Below are 17,629 nucleotides of genomic sequence, written 5' to 3' on the forward strand. Positions count from 1 at the left end.
TTTCCACTAGATGTTGGAACATTGCTGCTATAACAGCCTCCACTCTTCTAGGAAGGCTTTCCACTAGATGTTGGAACATTGCTGCTATAACAGCCTCCACTCTTCTGGGAAGGCTTTCCACTAGATGTTGGAACATTGCTGCTATAACAGCCTCCACTCTTCTGGGAAGGCTTTCCACTAGATGTTGGAACATTGCTGCTATAACAGCCTCCACTCTTCTGGGAAGGCTTTCTACTAGATGTTGGAACATTGCTGCTATAACAGCCTCCACTCTTCTGGGAAGGCTTTCCACTAGATGTTGGAACATTGCTGCTATAACAGCCTCCACTCTTCTGGGAAGGCTTTCCACTAGATGTTGGAACATTGCTGCTATAACAGCCTCCACTCTTCTGGGAAGGCTTTCCACTAGATGTTGGAACATAGCTGCTATAACAGCCTCCACTCTTCTGGGAAGGCTTTCCACTAGATGTTGGAACATTGCTGCTATAACAGCCTCCACTCTTCTGGGAAGCCTTTCCACTAGATGTTGGAACATAGCTGCTATAACAGCCTCCACTCTTCTGGGAAGGCTTTCCACTAGATGTTGGAACATAGCTGCTGGGACAAAGCTTCCATTCAGCCACAAGAGCATTAGTGAGGTTGGGCACTGATGTTAGGCGATTAGGCCTGGCTCGCAGTTTGGCGTTCCAGTTCATCCCAAAGGTGTTAGATGGAGTTGAGGTCAGGGCTCTGTGCAGGCCAGTCAAGTTCTTCCACACCAATCTAGACAAACCATTTCTGTACGGACCTCGCTTTGTGCACAGAGGCATTGTCTTGCTGAAACAGGAAAGGGCCTTCCTCAAACTGTTGCCACAAAGTTGGAAGCACAGAATCGTCTAGAAAGTCATTGTATGCTGTAGCATTAAGATTTCCCTTCACTGGAACTATGGGGCATAGGGGCATAACCCATGAAAAACAGCCCAAGACCATTATTCCTCCTCCACCAAACTTTACAGTTGGCACTATGCATTGGGGCGGGTAGCGTTCTCTTGGCATCCACCAAACCCAAATTCGTCAGTCAGACTGCCAGATGGTGAAGCATGATTCATCACGCCAGAGAAGGTGTTTCCACTGCTCCAGAGTCAAATGGCGGCGAGCTAGGCTTGTGTGTGGCTGCTCGGCTATGGAATCCCATTTCATGAAGCTCCCAATGAATAGTTATTGTGCTGACATTGCTTCCAGAGGCAGTTTGGAGTGTTGCAACCGAGGACAGACCATCTTTACAGCACTCGGCAGTCCTTGTGTGGCCTACCACTGCTAAGGAGATTGCATGGCTGTGTACTCGATTTTATAGTCCTGTCAGCAACGGGTGTGGTTGAAATAGCCGAATCCACTAATCTGAAGGGGTGTCCACATACTTTTGTATATTCGGTTTGATTTTGGCCAAATCTTTTACAAATAATTTCCTCAGAGTCAGGTTTATCAATCGTTTCTGGCTGTGGTTAGCCTTTTCACTGGATAAGGCATGGGAGGCTATAAACAAAATAGATAGATACAGTATTTTAAAAAAACAAGAATATAGTGTAACCAATCAAAGACAAGAATTTTCAATAAAGTTTTCAACGGTTGGCACGAATGACGGTGTTGACTCTGTAATCAGTGCTCAGTTTTTGCACCTGTTTCCTTATTCCAACTCGAAAGGAAACTTTCGAACTTCATGTTTATCTTCTACGCGGAAAGTTATGAAGCTTTGCATATTTATAGTTTTTTTATTTACAACATCCTTAAAATGCAGAAAGCCTTGAAGAAGTATTTTGTAAACATGGACGAGTATCTAGCCAGCATCGGTCTCTACAGGAAAATGATGGCACGAGACGCGTCCTGTCTATTTCGAGCTGTCTCTGAGCAGGTAGGCTAGAGCAATTTAGCGAAATGTTGTTTATACATTCAATTTGACGTTCAACGTTTAGAATATAATATATTACATTTATCTGACTGAATTCATGGTGTGAGAATAGGAAGTTGTCTTTTTTCAAAATAAATGGTCGTTTGGGAACTCATGGGTTCATTTAGCCTGCCTGTTCATCTTCGGCCATGGTTCATTTGGCTGACTGAAATTATTGCTGAGGCCAGAGTTAAAATATGAATTGCACAACACTATGCTCCAGGGCGCAAAGAGATTGTCGAATATGAAATGAAGGTGCACTATCTAATTTATTTTCTCCAAGATGTATTACTCTCAGAATTACCATCAAAAGATAAGGAAAGACTGTGTCACCTTCATGAGAGAGAACCGATGCAACTTTGAACCTGTAAGTTGACTTGTTGTAAAATGTAAAATGTAAAAATTGAAAAATGTTTAGGGGTAGGGACGTCCCAAGGATTCCAAAATCTAGACAAAATCTAAGTCTAATGGCATGCTTTATCTCCTAGTTTGTTGAAGGGTCGTTTGAGAAGTATCTGGAACGTCTGGAGGACCCCAAGGTATGTTTATAGAACTACATGATATAAAAGCACATTGCACAAGCCATGGGTCAGATTCGGACCTTATGAAGAAAGGGCATGTACATATTGTTAAATATGTGTTTCTCCAGGAAACCACTGGCCAAGTTGAGATAAAGGCTTTGTCGTCGTTGTACAGGTAAGTGCTGCACAATGTGCTATCAGTTAAACATCACCTGCCACATTGTACAACTTTGGTGTTGGCCGACAGAATATTGTCAAATGTGATATGGAGATATAGATTTGTGAATTGCAATTTAATGTAACCTGAAATAAGTTGGTGTTGGCCGTGTGGCAGGCGGTGCTTCCTTGTATACAGGTATCCTGGGAAGCCACCAACGGAGATAACCGAAGTAGACTACATGGAGAAGGTAAGTGGTTATTCACTGAGCCCAGGCCATGAAGCATCTGAAATGCCTGACTAATGAAGTAATTACCAGGCAAAACTGAACCAGGTTTCTAATTGAACCTGGTGTGTGGATAGGGGGTGAGTATGTGGACACCCCTTCAAATTAGTGAAGTTGGCTATTTCAGCCACACCTGCTGCTGATGGTTGTATAAAGTTCAGCACCCAGCCATGCAATCTCCATAGACAAACATTGTCAGTAGAATGGTCCGTACTGAAGAGCTCAAGTGACTTTCAACGTTACACTGTCATAGGATGCCACCTTTCCAAAAAATGTCAGTTTGTCAAATTTCTGCCCTTCTAGAGCCGCCCCAGCCAACTAAGTGCTGTTATTGAAGTGGAAACGTCTATGAGCAACAACGGTTCAGCCGCAAAGTGGTAGTACACAAACTCACAGAATGGGACAGCGGAGTGCTGAAGCACGTAGCGTGTAAAAATCGTCTGTCCTCGGTTGCAACACTCACTAGAGTTCAAAACTGCCTCTGGAAGCAACATCGGCACTGTTCATCGGGAGCTTCATGAAAAGGGTTAACATGGCTGAGCGGGCGGATACAAGCCTAAGATCACCATGTGCAATGCCAAGCATCAGCTAGAGTGGTGTAAAGCTCGCCGCCATTGGACTCTGGAGCAGTGAAAATGTGTTCTCTGGAGTGATGAATCATGCTTTATCTGGCTGTCCGATGGACAAATCTGTGTTTGGCGGATGCCAGGAGAACGCTACCTGCCCCAATGTATAGTGCCAACTAAAGTTTGGTGGAGAAGGATTAATTGTCTGGGGCTGTTTTTAATGGTTCAGGCTAGGCCCCTTAGTTCCAGTGACGGGAAATCTTAACACTACAGCATACGATATTCTAGACGATTCTGTGCTTCCAACTTTGTGGAAACAGTTTGGGGAAGGCCATTTCCTTTTTCAGTGCAAAAAAAGTGAGGTCCATACAGAAATGGTTTGTAGAGATCTGTGTGGAGAACTTGACTAGCCTGCAAAGACCCCTGACTTCAACCCCATCAATCTTTGAATTTAAACTCCGACTGTGAGCCAAGCCTAATCTCCCAACATCAGTGCCGACTTCACTAATGCTCTTGTGGCTGACTGGAACGAGTCCCCACAGCAATGTTCCAACATCTAGAGAAAGTCTTCCCAGAAGAGTGGAGGTTGCTGTTATAGCAGCAAAGGGGGGACAAACTCTGTTTTAATGCCCATGATTTTGGAATGAGATGTTTGATGAGCAGGTGTCCACATACTTTTAAAGTGTGCTTTGGTTTGTCCACTAGATGGTACTGCTCTCATTTTATCATTTGAGAAGACTACAGCCAAAGATGGTGTATATAAATGAAAGATGGGGTTCATTCAGGCTGCTTATAGTGTGCTGTGTATTGTCCTTGTTAATGCAGACAGAAGAGTTCCAACTTCTTAATCATAGCCTCAATTTTGTCCTGCACATTGAATATAGTTACGGAGAGTCCCTGTAATCCTAGATTCAGATCATTCAGGTGTGGAAAAAAACATCACCCAGATAGGCCAGTCATGTGAGAAACTCGTCTGACCGCTTGCATGATGACAAGTGAAAATTATGGTCAGTAAAGAACTTTAAGCTAGTCTCTCAATTAAAAGATGTGTCAATACTTTGTCTGCCCATATCATTGTGCAGAAAATACACGAGAGTTCAGGGGCCTTGCTTTAACAAAGTTAACAATTTTTCACTGTAGTGTCCAAAACGTCTTTCAAGCTGTTAGGCATTCCCTTGGCAACAAGAGCCTCTCGGGATGCTGAAGTGTACCCAAGTGGCTTCGGGAGGAACTGCCACTCCACTATGTCTCCCTGTCATGGCTTTTGTGCCATCAGTACAGATGCCAACATGAGCAGCAGCTACATATGGACTGTTAGTGGAATTCCTGCAAGAGAGTAATGGTTAATGTGATTGGATGTTAATTATTTGACTAGGCTACCTGTATTTGACATTGTTATTTCGCTGACCACTAAATGGTTAAAACAAAATTATAGTGAAACGAGGCTGCGGGGGGGGGTGGATTATAAATGGACTGTTTGAAAATGTGAAGTGTAAATGTTTTTTTTTTTTTTTTGGCTTACCCCCAACGGCACTTTGAGAATACCTGCTGTAGAAAGTTTGATTTTGGGGGGGGGGGGGGGGGGGCAATCTTTACCATTTGATGAATGGTTAAGAGTAAAAATGCATTAGACTATTCTGCTCTCTGACTTGCAGATTCTGCTGTGTTGCTCCAACAATGGCCACTATGATGTTGTGTACCCCAGGAACTACCCCATCCACGCAGCTCTGTGTCAAGGTCTGTACTCTCACTCATCAGAATTCAGAGAAATCAGCGGAGGCTGGTGGGAGGAGTTATTGGAGGACTGGGTCATTGTCATGGCTAGAATGGTATAGATGGAATAGTGTCATACACGTCAAAGGTAAGGAAACCACATGTTTGACTCAATTCCACTCTAGCCATTTCAATGAGCCCGTCCTATAGCGCCTTCCACCAGCTCCACAGCAGTGGATACATCTTCACTCTTAAGTCCTATAATTGGCTACTCATTTATTTTAGTTACTCAATATTTTAAATGATCAGTACTTTCCTGTGTAGTGAATAGGAAATGTACAACCTTTTTCTTCAACTGGATCCAGCTCTGTTGTATGAGCTGCTGTACACACAAGTCCTTGGTGTCGGCGAGGCAGAGGTGCAAGGAGCCTTGGAAGGGTTCCATGGCGGAGGTCGTCGCTATAGGAACAGCCTGTCGGTGTGCAGTGAGGACGCAGGCTATGACACCCCTGAGGACAGGGGTCAGACTCTGAGGTGAAGTTGTGCTCTGCACAGCACTTTTGATTTCCATAAAGCCCTCCACACTAAACCTAAGTCTTACAATTGCTAGTTACTTGGGTCATTCCACAAAATGAGTCCCTTTTGCATTCCTTTGATATTTTAACTTGTGCACCAATATTGAGTTTTAAAAAGCCTGTTCTATTAAGTGCCTTTTTAATATAGACCACATGGAAAATTCAACACATGTTTTTAATAACTAAAGACTTGGTAAAGTGTCAAAATTCAGAATTGACATGTCCTACTGTGTAACCTCTGACTTCTAGGAAAATGAACACACTTCATCCCAAAATGTCTGTTTTTAGCATCATTGTAAATCCCTAGGTATTTTCTTGCTTTGACAGTAATTTCTGAAGATTATTATATACATTGAAAAAAATAAAGGTAGGTGTAGATCCGAACCTGGTGTGACCACCATTTGACTCATGCAGGGTGACATCTCGTTTACGTAGAGTTGATCAGGCTGTTGATTGTGGACTGGTGCCCCACTCGTTAATGGCCGTGCAAAGTTGCTGGATATTGCCGGGAACTGGAACACACTGTCGTACACTTCAATTGAGAGCATCCCGAACATGCTCAATGGGTGACGTGTTCAATGAGAATGCAGACCATGGTGGAGCTGAGACATTTTCTGTAGCTTATGCCTGCCCATACCATAACCCCACCTCCACCATGGGGCACTCTGTTCACAATGTTGACATCAGCAAACCACTCGTCCACATGACGCCGTACACACCTTTCTATCTGCCTGGTACAGTTGTAACTGGGATTCATCTGTGAAGAGAACACTTCTCCTGTGGCCGTTGAAGGTGAGCATTTGCCCACTGAAGTTGTTTACGACGCTGGAACGGCAGTCAGGTCAAGACCCTGGTGAGGACAACGAGCATGCAGATGAGCTTCCCTGAGACTGTTTCTGACTGTTTGTGCAGAAATTCTTTGGTTGTGCAAACCCACAGTTTAATCAGGTGGCTGGTTTCAGACGATCCCGCAGCTTAAGAAGCCGGACATGGAGGTCCTGGGCTGGCGTGGTTACATGTAGTCTGCGATTTGTGAGGCCGGTTGGACGTACTGCCAAATTCTCTAAAACAACGTTGGAGGCAGGTCATGATAGAGAAATTAATGTTAAATTCTCTGGGAACAGCTTTGGTGACCATTCCTGCAGTCAGCATGCCACTGTCGCATTGTGTCGTGACAACACTGCACATTTTAGTGGCCTTTTTTATATGGGCCTTCTGAGTGGCTCAGCGGTCTATGGCTCTGCACCTCAGTGCTAGAGGTGTCACTACAGACCCTGGTTTGATTCCAGGCTGTATCACAAAAGGTCGCGATCGGGAGTTACATAGGGAGGCGTGCAATTTGCCCTGTGTCGTTAGGGTTTGGCTGGGGTAGGTCGTCATTGTAAATAAAAATTCGTTTTTAACGGACTTGCCTAGTTAAAGGTTTAAAGAAAGAAAAAATACCCTTTTCTGTGTTTGAAAGCAGGGCGACGCGCAATTTGTGGCAGAGCAAGGAGTTCTTATAGAATGGCAGCTAAAAAACATTAAGCATATGAGAACCCCAAAAATATTTAGTAATATAACCGGAACTCTAGGCTATTGAATGGGATGGCGATGGCTTTCTTGATGCCGCCAGGAGATGCGTGCGACGTCTGTCGTGTGCTGGGAAAGGGTCTGCACCTGTGTAATGATCATGCCACACAGGTCAGTTGGCTGGATTTTCTCGGCAAAGGAGAAATGTTCACTAACAGGGATGTAAACAAAATTTGAGAGAAATAAGCTAGAAAATTTCTGGTCTTTTTATTTCAATTCATGAAACATGGGCCCAACACTTTTTACATGTTGCGTTTTTATGCTTTTCAGTTTAAAAAAATTTGATTAGTGATTCATTTTAAGGTTTAAAAAACAAACTTGTCCCTCATTTTAAGGTCAACCCGGTTTGTAATATGGTTTCCTAAAGAAACACATCTAATTGTCAAATCGTTGTGTACAAGTATGAGCTGGTTTTACGCTTTCTGGTGTTTTGTGGTGGGAAACTGAGTGGACTGAGCGTAACACACGTTTTGTGAAGCTTTCATTAAATTGCCCATTCCTATTGCACACAAGCTTCTATTCCCTTTGTCACAAGGGGACTAATGGCTGATGTTTTATTTGGTACTTTACATCTTGAGATGGGAAAATACATCTTGAGATGGGAAGACTCATGTCGTAGAACGACCCACCTACAGTATGCATAAATTAACCAAAGCATCTATACACTGACTTTACCAAACATTAGGAACACCGTCCTAATTTTGAGTTGCACCCTTTTGCCCTCCAAATAGTCTCAATTCGTCGTGGCATGGACTCTACAAGGTGTCGAAGGCGTTCCACAGGGATGCTGGCCCATGTTGACTCATGCTTCCCGCAGTTGGCTGGTTCTTTGGCTTGTGGGCCATTCTTGATACACACGGGAAACTGTTGAGCGAGGGGAAACCCAGCAGCATTTCAGTTCTTGATACATACCGGAGCGCCTGGCACCTACTACCATACCCCGTTCAAAGGCATTTAAATATTTTGTCTTGCCCATTTACCCTCAATGGCACACATACACAATCCATGTCTCAAGGCATAAAAATCCTTTAACATGTCTCGTCCACTTCAATATCTGTGTAGATGAAGGGGATCATAGTTTTCACCTGGTCAGTCTGTAATGTAAAGAGCAGGTGTTCTTAATGTTTAGTACACTCCGTGTATATTTTAATGTAGTCATTGTATGAATTTTGTTTATCAGGTTAAAGTACCATTTTTCTTCACTTACTTTCTTGTAGGGATGATTGGGAGTTCAATGGGCACAGTCGCACAGAGGACAAAGCCCGACCTGGAGCAGAGGAAGCAAAGGTGACAACGTTTTCTATAGCGTCTATTGTTACCACCTCTTGAGTTGCAGTTTCTAAAAAATAAATTGAGGAAGACTAGATTCTAGGAACACAAATCCAGTTTCTTTCTCTTCCTAAGACTCCAGATGGACCAGCAAAACTCTCTCTCCCGTACAAGGTGCTCAAAGCACTGGATTCTGAGATGTACAGAAATGTCCAGTTTGACGTATGGCATGACAGTCGCAGAGGTATGCCATGTTGCCCCCTTCTGTTGGGGTTTCTTGTGGTAACGTGGAACTGCTGAATTAATCATGAGACATTAGTCATAAACGACAAGATTCACACACAGCAGACCTTTTTATCCATGGTGTTGATATGATTATACCGTACATTAATTTCTTAATGTAGAGCAGTTGTATAATTGGGTGTTCTGGAATGGCATATTGTTTCTCTGAAACAGAGATGCAGAAAACTGATTACATGGTGTTTGCTGGAAGACAGTACTTCTTGGGAGACAAGTGTCAGGTACAGTAATCCAATTTATCCACTAAATTAAGATTGTTTTGCAAAAAAATTTTTTTAAATACTCCAAATGAGTAAGGGTAGCCCATGTCTTCCATGCAGGTTCGTCTAGACCCCAAAGGGAAGTATTACAATGCTTTCATTCAGGAGGTGGGCACTCACCCCAGCGCTGTGACAGTGTTCATCGAAGAGCTTGGAGAAAAGTGAGATACCTGTCCCTTTAAAAACACCCCAATTGAAATGACTTGCACATAAACACTTCTACACAGCACCCATCAATGTGTGCTTATTTTAGTTTCTGGCACATTCTTGTATTAGAGCCGTAAGAGGAACTGCCCCTCCCTACCGTCAGGCTTTGCTCCAAATCTTTACCCCAACCCGAGTACTCCGTTCTGCCACCTCTGATCTCTTGGTCCTCCCACTCAACCCAGTACAAGTCCTCCTCTGTCCTGGCACCCCAATTATGGAACCAGCTTCCCCTTGAAGCAGAGTCCTTGCTCAACTTCTGAACCCCCCCCTTGCCCGCGAAAGTGTTAGTTCACAAAAGGCTTGACTACTTTCCCCCTTACTAGCTCTGACTGCTGATAGCTACTTTATTGAGGAAAATGTGCTTACTGTATGTGGTTGTCCCACCTAGTTATCTTAAGATGAATGCACTGGAAGTCACTCTGGATAAGAGTCTGCTAGATGACTTAAATGTACCATCCCAAATGCTTGTCAGTCATACAGTATGGTAGATGCTGTGGTTTACTATCAAGACGGTGCTCTTTTCAATATTAGGTTTATGAGACCTCCTCACTATACCCCACTACTTTCAGACATCTTGTGTCTCTGACTAACTTCAAGCCTGTGAACCCTGTCCCTGCCTGGAACATCACCCCGAGCCGCAAGGGACCATCATACAGCCGGCCTGAGCAGTATCCTGGAGAGATGGGTCAGTATGCCCTTTAACCGTTAGATGGTCTTAGTAAGTTTTTAATAGCAGTGAACATCGTATTGGCCTTGGACCATTGAAGACCTGTACAACTGTTAGCCCTTCTGTATGTTAGATTCAGAGTTGCGGGGCCGGCGGCGTTTCTTTAAGAAGCCCAGAGGGAAGGAGATGCTGATGGTGTCTGGCCTGCCTCCCCGCTTTCAATCAGGCCCTGGCGGCATACCCCCTGGGCGCTCCCCTGGCATGCATGCCCCCACACCACCACCAGAGACAATGCCCTACGAACACTACCGGCCTCATCTTCCACCCAGGCCCCCGCGAGGATATGGCCCGCCCAGGTCGGTGTGCTTTTAAATTGTCAGATGGCAGGTTTGACAAATATCACTCTAAAACACCTTTACTCCGCTGCTGTACTTAACCATTACTGAAGGTCATGTTCCTTACTGTTGATTATGTTCTGTTCAGAAGTTCAGCCCGTTTCCTGAACAGTCATCCTCTCGTTGGACCGGAGATGACATACTACCCTCACTCAGGAAAACGCTGCTACCACAGCTTCGACAACTACTCATTCAGGTCACGGTAATACGCCTTTTATCGTCTTCTTAGCGACGTTAAGCAGAATGAGCAATTTGAGCTACAGTAACTCTGGATATTACCGGTGGCCCTAACCATAGAGAATGTAGTCATGGTTCGTCATGATGGGGTGTTATGGTTATAAAAGTACGTATATTCATTTGAGCTCTTGCAGCCGAAGCAGGCGCCAGATCCCTGCTATCAACAAGGAGTGCCAGTTCAGCTACGTCCCCGAGGCTGGACAGGAGGCACAGGACATGGAAGGAACAATCACCTTCTACGAGATTGAGGGGGGAGATGAAACTGCCTTCCCTCCCTTGTCGGTAACTATGTAGCCCAGAAGCCCTCAGGCTACAGACTTTGATAGTTGGGAGCATTAATATTCACGTCAACCTGCTGTCTACTTTTGTAACTGTCTCTTTAGGGACAGACTGTAGCAAACCCCATGGTTCCAGCACTCCCTACATACTGGGTGCAGCAGGGGCTGAGCCCCATCCCCACATCTGGCAAACAGGCCATGACCTCATCAGAGGAGGACGCTGACGAGAGGAGCAATGGTGACGACCAGGGTAGGCCAGGCTGTCCAGTGAAGCAAAAACGTCTTGATCACAAAAATGTCTTTGTTTTGAGTCGGAATGTAAATGGTAAATCCGTGGTGTGTGTCTCAGGTGAATATTCAGAGGAGTACATCTATACTGGTGAAGGTGAGTGTGTTGACATCACCTGCTTGTGAGATTCCTGTGAAGTCGGTGAAGAGCTGGTAGGACAGCCCATGGCCACCATTTTATTATATGCTGTTCTGTAGATGCATTTTTAACAGATTTAGATTAGGTAAAGACAAATTGGGCTGTTTGATTTCCCAACTGATTCTGTCATTTGGCAACAGTCAAGGCTCACAATTTGAAGACCCCTTGTACAATATGGATAAAAGTTCGCAATTGTCTTAAATCATCTTGCAGGGTTCCAGAGCCCGTCTGTGTATGCTGCGGCAGAGTCCACTGCCAACCTGGTACTCTTCACTTGCTTTTTTGTTAACTTTTAATAACTCTAGTTAATTTCACATGTAGGATGATTAGATTAGTATAATTTCCCATTCATGTCAATTTACTTGATTTTATTGGGGTTGATTGGTTTGATTGCATTCCTGCCTCCATTTTCTTTGCCTGCCTTTACAGACCATTGAAGAGGGATCTCGTGCTGGCTCACCACAAGAGGGCATGGCTAGCTATAGCTACACTCAGTCACAGCAGGTACTAGAAGCTTTACAATCTGCTTCGTCCAACTTCTCAATTGTCACATTTTGTCAGAAAAAAAAACATCAGGGTTTAAGTTTACTCAAACTGTAGAAGGTTAATTTTCTTTGGACAAAAGTTACTTCTATGGCTTTACTTTTTATGTGAGTATTCAGACCCTTTGCTATGGGACTCAATTGTGCTCCGGTGCATGCTGTTTCCGCTGATCATCCTTGAAATTTTGTTAACTTGATTGGAGTCCACCTATTGTAAATTCTATTTTGTTGTGATTTGGAAAGGCATACCTGTCTGCACCAATTTGTAAGTCGCTCTGGATAAGAGCGTCTGCTAAATGACTTAAATGTAAATGTAAATAAGGTCCCACAGTTGACAGTGCATGTCAGAGCAAAAACCAAGCCATGGGGTCAAGGTTTGTGTTGAGGCACAGATATGAAGGGTACCAAAAAAGAATCTGCAGCATTGAAGGTCCCCAAGAACACGGTGACCTACATTCTTAAATGGGAGAAGTTTGGAACCACCAAGACTCTTCCGAGAGCGGGCTGCCTGGCCAAACTGAGCAATCAGGGGAGAAGGGCCTTGGTCAGGGAGGTGACCAAGAACTTGATGGTCACTGACAGAGCTCCAGAGTTCTTCAGTGGAGATGGTTGTTCTTCTGAAAGGTTCTCCCATCTCTGCAGCACTCCACCAATCAGGCCTTTATGGTAGAGTGGCCAGGCGGAAGCCACTCAGTAAAAGGCACATGACGACAGCCCGCTTGGAGTTTTACCTTAAGCACTCAGACCATGAGAAACAAGATTTTCTGTTCTGATGAAACCAAAATGTAACTCTTTGGCCTGAATGCTAAGCGTCACGTCTGGAGGAAACCTAGCACCATCCCTACGGTGAAGCGCGGTGGCAGCATGCTGTGGGAATGTTTTTCAGTGGCAGGGACTGGGAGACTAGTCAGGATCGAGGGAAAGATGAACGGAGCAAAGTACAGAGATCCTTGATGACAATCTGCTCCAGAGCACCCAGGACCTCAGACTGGGGCGAAGGTTAACCTTCCAACAGGGCAATGACCCGAAGCACACAGCCAAGACAATGGAGGAGTGGCTTGGGACAAGTCTGAGTGACCCAGCCAGAGCCTGGGCTTGAACCCAATTGAATATCTGAGAACTGAAAATCAAATCCAATTTTATTTGTCACATGTGCCAAATACAACAGGTGTAGACATTACAGGGAAATGCTTACTTAAAACTGCATTGCTGGATAAGGGCTTTAAGAAAATACAAAAAATATATATAATTTTAAATAAATAAGAATAACAAAGGGCAGCAGTAAATAACAATAGCGGGGCTATATACAGGGGGTACCGGTATAGTCAATGTGCGGGGGCATCGGTGTCAAGTAATATGTAGATGGTTATTAAAGTGACTATGCGTAGATCGAGTAGCAGCACCGTAGAAATGGCTGTACAGCGACGCTCCCCATCCAACCTGACAGAGCTTGAGAGGATCTGCAGAGAAGAAACTCCCCAAATTTTAGAATAAGTCTAATGTAACAAAGTGTGGGAAAAGTTATGGGGTCTGCGTGCGCGCACACAGTACCAGTCAAAAGTTGACACTTATTCATTCCAGGGTTTCTTTTAAAACATATATTTTCTACATTGTAGAATAGTGAAGACATCAACTATGAAATAACACATGGAAACATGTAACCAAAAGTTTTAAACATCTAAATATATTTTTTATAGTTGAGATTCTTCAAAGTAGCCACCCTTTGCCTTGACATCTTTACCTACTCTCAACCAGCTTCATGAGGTAGTCACCTGGAATTCATTTCAATTAACAGGTGTACCTTAAGTTAATTTGTGGAATTTCTTTCCTTTGTTTGAGGTGATCAGTTGTTGTGACATGGTAGTGGTGGTATACTGAAGATAGCCCTATTTGGTAAAAGACCAAGTCCATATTATGGCAAGAACAGCTCAAATAAGCAAAGAGAAATGAAGTTCAGTCAATCCAGAAAATGTCAACTTTCCAAATGTCAAGTGCAGTTGCCAAAACCATCAAGCGCTATGATGAAACTGGCTCTCATGAGGACCACCACGGGAAAGGAAGAACCAGAGTTACCTCTGCTGCAGAGGATAAGTTGATTCTAGTTAACTGCACCTCAGATTGCAGCTCACATAAATGCTTCAGTTTTAGTAACACACATTTCAACAAACTTCAGTGTGAATCAGTTTTATGAGATGCAGAGTAGGTGAACGGATGATATCTGCATGTGTGGTTCCCACCGTGAAGCATGGAGGAAGAGGTGTGGGGATGCTTTGCTGCTGACTCGGTTAAAAAAAATATATATATAATTTTGAATTCAAGGCACACTCAACTAGCATGGCTACCACAGCTTTCTGCAGCGGTATGCCGTCCCATCTGGTTTGTGCTCCTTACACACCTCCAGGCTGTGTAACAGATATTTGACCAAGACGGGGGTGCTGCATCAGATTACCTGGCCTCCACAATCACCCGACCTCAACCCAATTGGAATGAAGTGGACCGCATAGTGAAGGAAAATCAGCCAACATCTGCTCAGCATATGTGGGAACTACTTCAAGACTGAAAGCATTCCAGGTGAATGCCAAGAGTGTGCAAAGCTGTCAAGACTAAGGGTGGCTACTTTGAAGAATCTCAACAACAACAAAACATATGTGTTTTGATATTGCGATGCGCAAGATTTCACTCTGCCAAACCTTATGTGTGCGGGTTCGCTTCACACTTACCGCGTAGTAGCCGTGGGATCAAACAGCCAACGTTCACCTCGTGCTCTTATTTGCGGAACTTGACCTACTAGCCTGTTTTACTTTGCATCTACGTCATGTCTCCCTTTTTTTTTTTTTACCACATTGTTTGTCAATTGTCAGATTTTAGTTTTGTTTCCTCAGGTGATGGTGAAGTCAGCAGTCATGCCCGCACAGGCTTTAACCACAGCCCCAGCAGCTATCTTCACCTCTTCCTCTAGCAGCTCTCAGACCCCTCCAGTACCAATTGCTTCACCCTCAAACTATCAAGGGGCTCCCATGCCCCCACACGCAATGGGCAGACAAGGTACCCACTCTAAGGCTGATGGTCAGACCTAAGGAGTTATTAGGCCCTAATAACTAACTGGTGTCTTTTCTCGTTTGTAGTTTCATCCATTCAGGTTCCTCCTTCCTCTCCCTGGTTTGTGAATGAGATGGGGGAAGCGGTCAGCACCACACCCCCTCCACCTTACTCCTATGACCCCAACGGCAACGACCTTCCACGAGGTTAGTCATGCTTCCCCATGGCGCGTGTGTTTTTAAATTGAACTTCTAATGGTTGAATTTGAAGATGTGACGGTAACTAAATGTTTTTCTCTTTCTGTAGATGGCAAGGTCCTCCAATATTACTTTAATTTAGGAGTCCAAGTAAGTGATTATAGTATTGTATGGGTGAACAGTTACTTAGCATGAGACACTAGACATGTCTTTGATTGAAAACAACCTGTACCTTTTTAATTTCTATCCATGTTGAAACAGTGGTACCAGCAGAGCTATTGGCATTCCGTGGTGCAGATGCAGCAGGCGTATCAGCAGCCCAATGCCGAGCAACAGTTCCAGTCCTACTCCGGAGCACCCCCTCCCTCTGATCACACAGTCCCCCAGTCCTACCTAGAGACTGGGAGAGCAGGGCCTGATGGCCAGGGAGATGTTCTTGCCAATGGTCAGCGTCACCCCTCTGCCTCCAGACCTCATAATGAAATGGCACATCTGCATTGAGCAAGATCTTCAGTGTCACAATCTTACGACCTCAATTATTACATGTGACTTATTTTCTTACCTTGGTCCTCACCCACCACCTTTTCCTTCCTACCAGGCACCCCCCTGGCCATGGACCCACCCTCAGCAGGAGCCCCAGGCACAGTGTTCTACCCCTTGGTTCAGGACCAGTGCAGCCAACCCCCCCTCCACACCTACGAGCCTTATGTTCCGATGCTCTCTGCCACCTACCATTACCTCACACCCTGGAACTCGAGCCCTGCCCAACCACATGTGCACGCATCCTACTGCCCCTCCAATCACCCAGTCAACTATGTCACTGCACCCACACACCCAGGGCACTTTATTCCTCCCAGCATGTAACCAAGCACTGGGGAGGGAGGTGGGCCCCTCTAACTACCCACATTCACCATATGTCACCCTATGTCATGTGTAACGTTTGTTCCACTTTTCTTCTTTTGAAGTTTGCATGTTTGCTAGTCAGTGGCTGTTTGAAATGGCACCCTATTCAAAAGTAGGGCACTGTTGGACAGTGCTTCCCATCCTTTTTCGGTTACTATACTACCAACTGAATAGGGGTCCATTTCAGACACCCTCTGATCCAGTGTTTACAGAATGTTTAATACATTATTTTCATGTTTAATTAATAAAAACAGTTTTGTTTCCCAGAAGTCATAACAGTTTATCATTTGAACTGTCTCTTTTTAGACCAGGGCTCTCAGCCCTGTTCCTGGAGCGCCAACTGTAAACTCTGGGATTCTTGAGACTGGACAATCAAAATAAGTCTTAATGTTAACATTAATGCTTCCCACAGTTGTCAAGTTGGCTGGATGTCCTTTGGGTGCTGGGCCATTCTTGATACACACAGGAAACTGTTGCGTGTGGAAAAACCCAGCAGTGTTGCAGTTCTTGACAAACCGGTGCGCCTGGCACCTACCATACCCCGTTCAAAAGCGCAAATATTTTGTCTTGCCCTCTGAATGGCACACAATCCATGTCTCAAGGCTGAAAAATGCTTCTTTAATCTCCCCTTAATCTACAACGAGTTGAAGTCACTTGATAAATCCACATCAAGGAATCATAGCGTTCACCTGGTCAGTATCTTATGGAAAGAGCAGGTGTTCTCGATGTTGTACACTCAGTGTTTCACAAACCAAAGTATCACACTGCAAAAATTGAAATCTAATCTATCCTAAATATCTTGAGTAATTTAAATGCACTTTTTTTGTTTCCAAGCTAAATTATGTACATTTGGCTTGTTTTAGCCTAAATTTAACCTTATCTTATTTCAAGATAATTTAACTTGCAAATATCTTAAGCGTTAATATGATAAAACACTAAATTATCAAACTCAAAAAAAAAAAATGTCCTCACTCAACTTAAGTATGCTGAAAATAAATGTGTAAATATTTGTATGAACATAAAGTTCAACAACTGAGACATAAACTGAACAAGTTCCACAGACGTGACTAACAGAAATTGAATGTGTCCCTGAACAAAGGGGGGAGGGTCAAAATCAAAAGTAAGTCAGTATCTCGTGTGGCCACCAGCTGCATTGAGTACTTCAGTGCATCTCCCCCTCATGGACTGCACCAGATTTGCCAGTTCTTGCTGTGAGATGTTACCCCACTCTTCCACCAAGGCACCTGCAAGTTCCTGGACATTTTGGGGGGGAATGGCCCTAGCCCTCACCCTCCGATCCAACAGGTCCCAGACGTGCTCAATGGGATTGAGATCCGGGGTCTTCGCTGGCCATGGCAGAACACTGACATTCCTGTCTTGCAGGAAATCACGAGCAGTATGGCTGGTGGCATTGTCATGCTGGAGGGTCATTTCAGGATGAAATGCAGGAAGGGTACCACATGAAGGAGGAGGATGCCTTCCCTGTAACGCACAGCGTTGATTGCCTGCAATGATAAGATCAGTCTGATGATGCTGTGACACACTGCCCCAGACCATGATTGACCCTCCACCTCCAAATCGATTCCGCTCCAGA

The 17,629-nt window shown here is 44.4% G+C and overlaps 1 protein-coding gene across 5 annotated transcripts; it reads left to right on the top strand.

Annotated features, from left to right (window-relative positions):
• The first annotated feature begins 1,621 nt into the window (after positions 1-1,621).
• LOC129863472 (putative bifunctional UDP-N-acetylglucosamine transferase and deubiquitinase ALG13) lies at positions 1,622-16,297 on the top strand. Of its 5 annotated transcripts, none has more exons than XM_055935497.1 (24): positions 1,622-1,888; positions 2,208-2,291; positions 2,413-2,463; positions 2,574-2,620; positions 2,780-2,852; positions 5,110-5,191; positions 5,533-5,701; positions 8,532-8,601; positions 8,719-8,827; positions 9,040-9,104; positions 9,204-9,304; positions 9,920-10,035; positions 10,151-10,373; positions 10,501-10,614; positions 10,775-10,931; positions 11,033-11,177; positions 11,277-11,312; positions 11,568-11,617; positions 11,784-11,858; positions 14,779-14,941; positions 15,022-15,141; positions 15,242-15,282; positions 15,394-15,577; positions 15,731-16,297. In XM_055935497.1, exons 1-24 carry the CDS (start codon positions 1,697-1,699, stop codon positions 15,994-15,996), a joined length of 2,733 nt encoding a protein of 910 aa, XP_055791472.1. In that variant the 5' UTR covers positions 1,622-1,696; the 3' UTR covers positions 15,997-16,297. The 5 variants fall into 5 exon arrangements, with proteins under 5 accessions (XP_055791472.1, XP_055791473.1, XP_055791474.1 ...); XM_055935498.1 differs by having other exon boundaries at positions 10,784-10,931; XM_055935499.1 differs by having other exon boundaries at positions 10,793-10,931.
• The last annotated feature ends 1,332 nt before the right edge of the window (positions 16,298-17,629 follow it).

This window comes from Salvelinus fontinalis, chromosome 10, assembly GCF_029448725.1.
Source record: "Salvelinus fontinalis isolate EN_2023a chromosome 10, ASM2944872v1, whole genome shotgun sequence".
Classification (NCBI taxonomy): domain Eukaryota; kingdom Metazoa; phylum Chordata; class Actinopteri; order Salmoniformes; family Salmonidae; genus Salvelinus; species Salvelinus fontinalis.

What these genes read in the sequence shown, in the direction of transcription:
- LOC129863472 (XM_055935497.1), top strand. Translation starts at nt 1,697, where the DNA reads ATGTTTATCTTCTACGCGGAAAGTTATGAAGCTTTGCATATTTATAGT. An exon ending in AACGTCTGGAGGACCCCAAG is followed by an intron (nt 2,464 to 2,573) that starts GTATGTTTATAG and finishes GTGTTTCTCCAG; the next exon opens with GAAACCACTGGCCAAGTTGA. An exon ending in CTGGAGCAGAGGAAGCAAAG is followed by an intron (nt 8,602 to 8,718) that starts GTGACAACGTTT and finishes TCTCTTCCTAAG; the next exon opens with ACTCCAGATGGACCAGCAAA.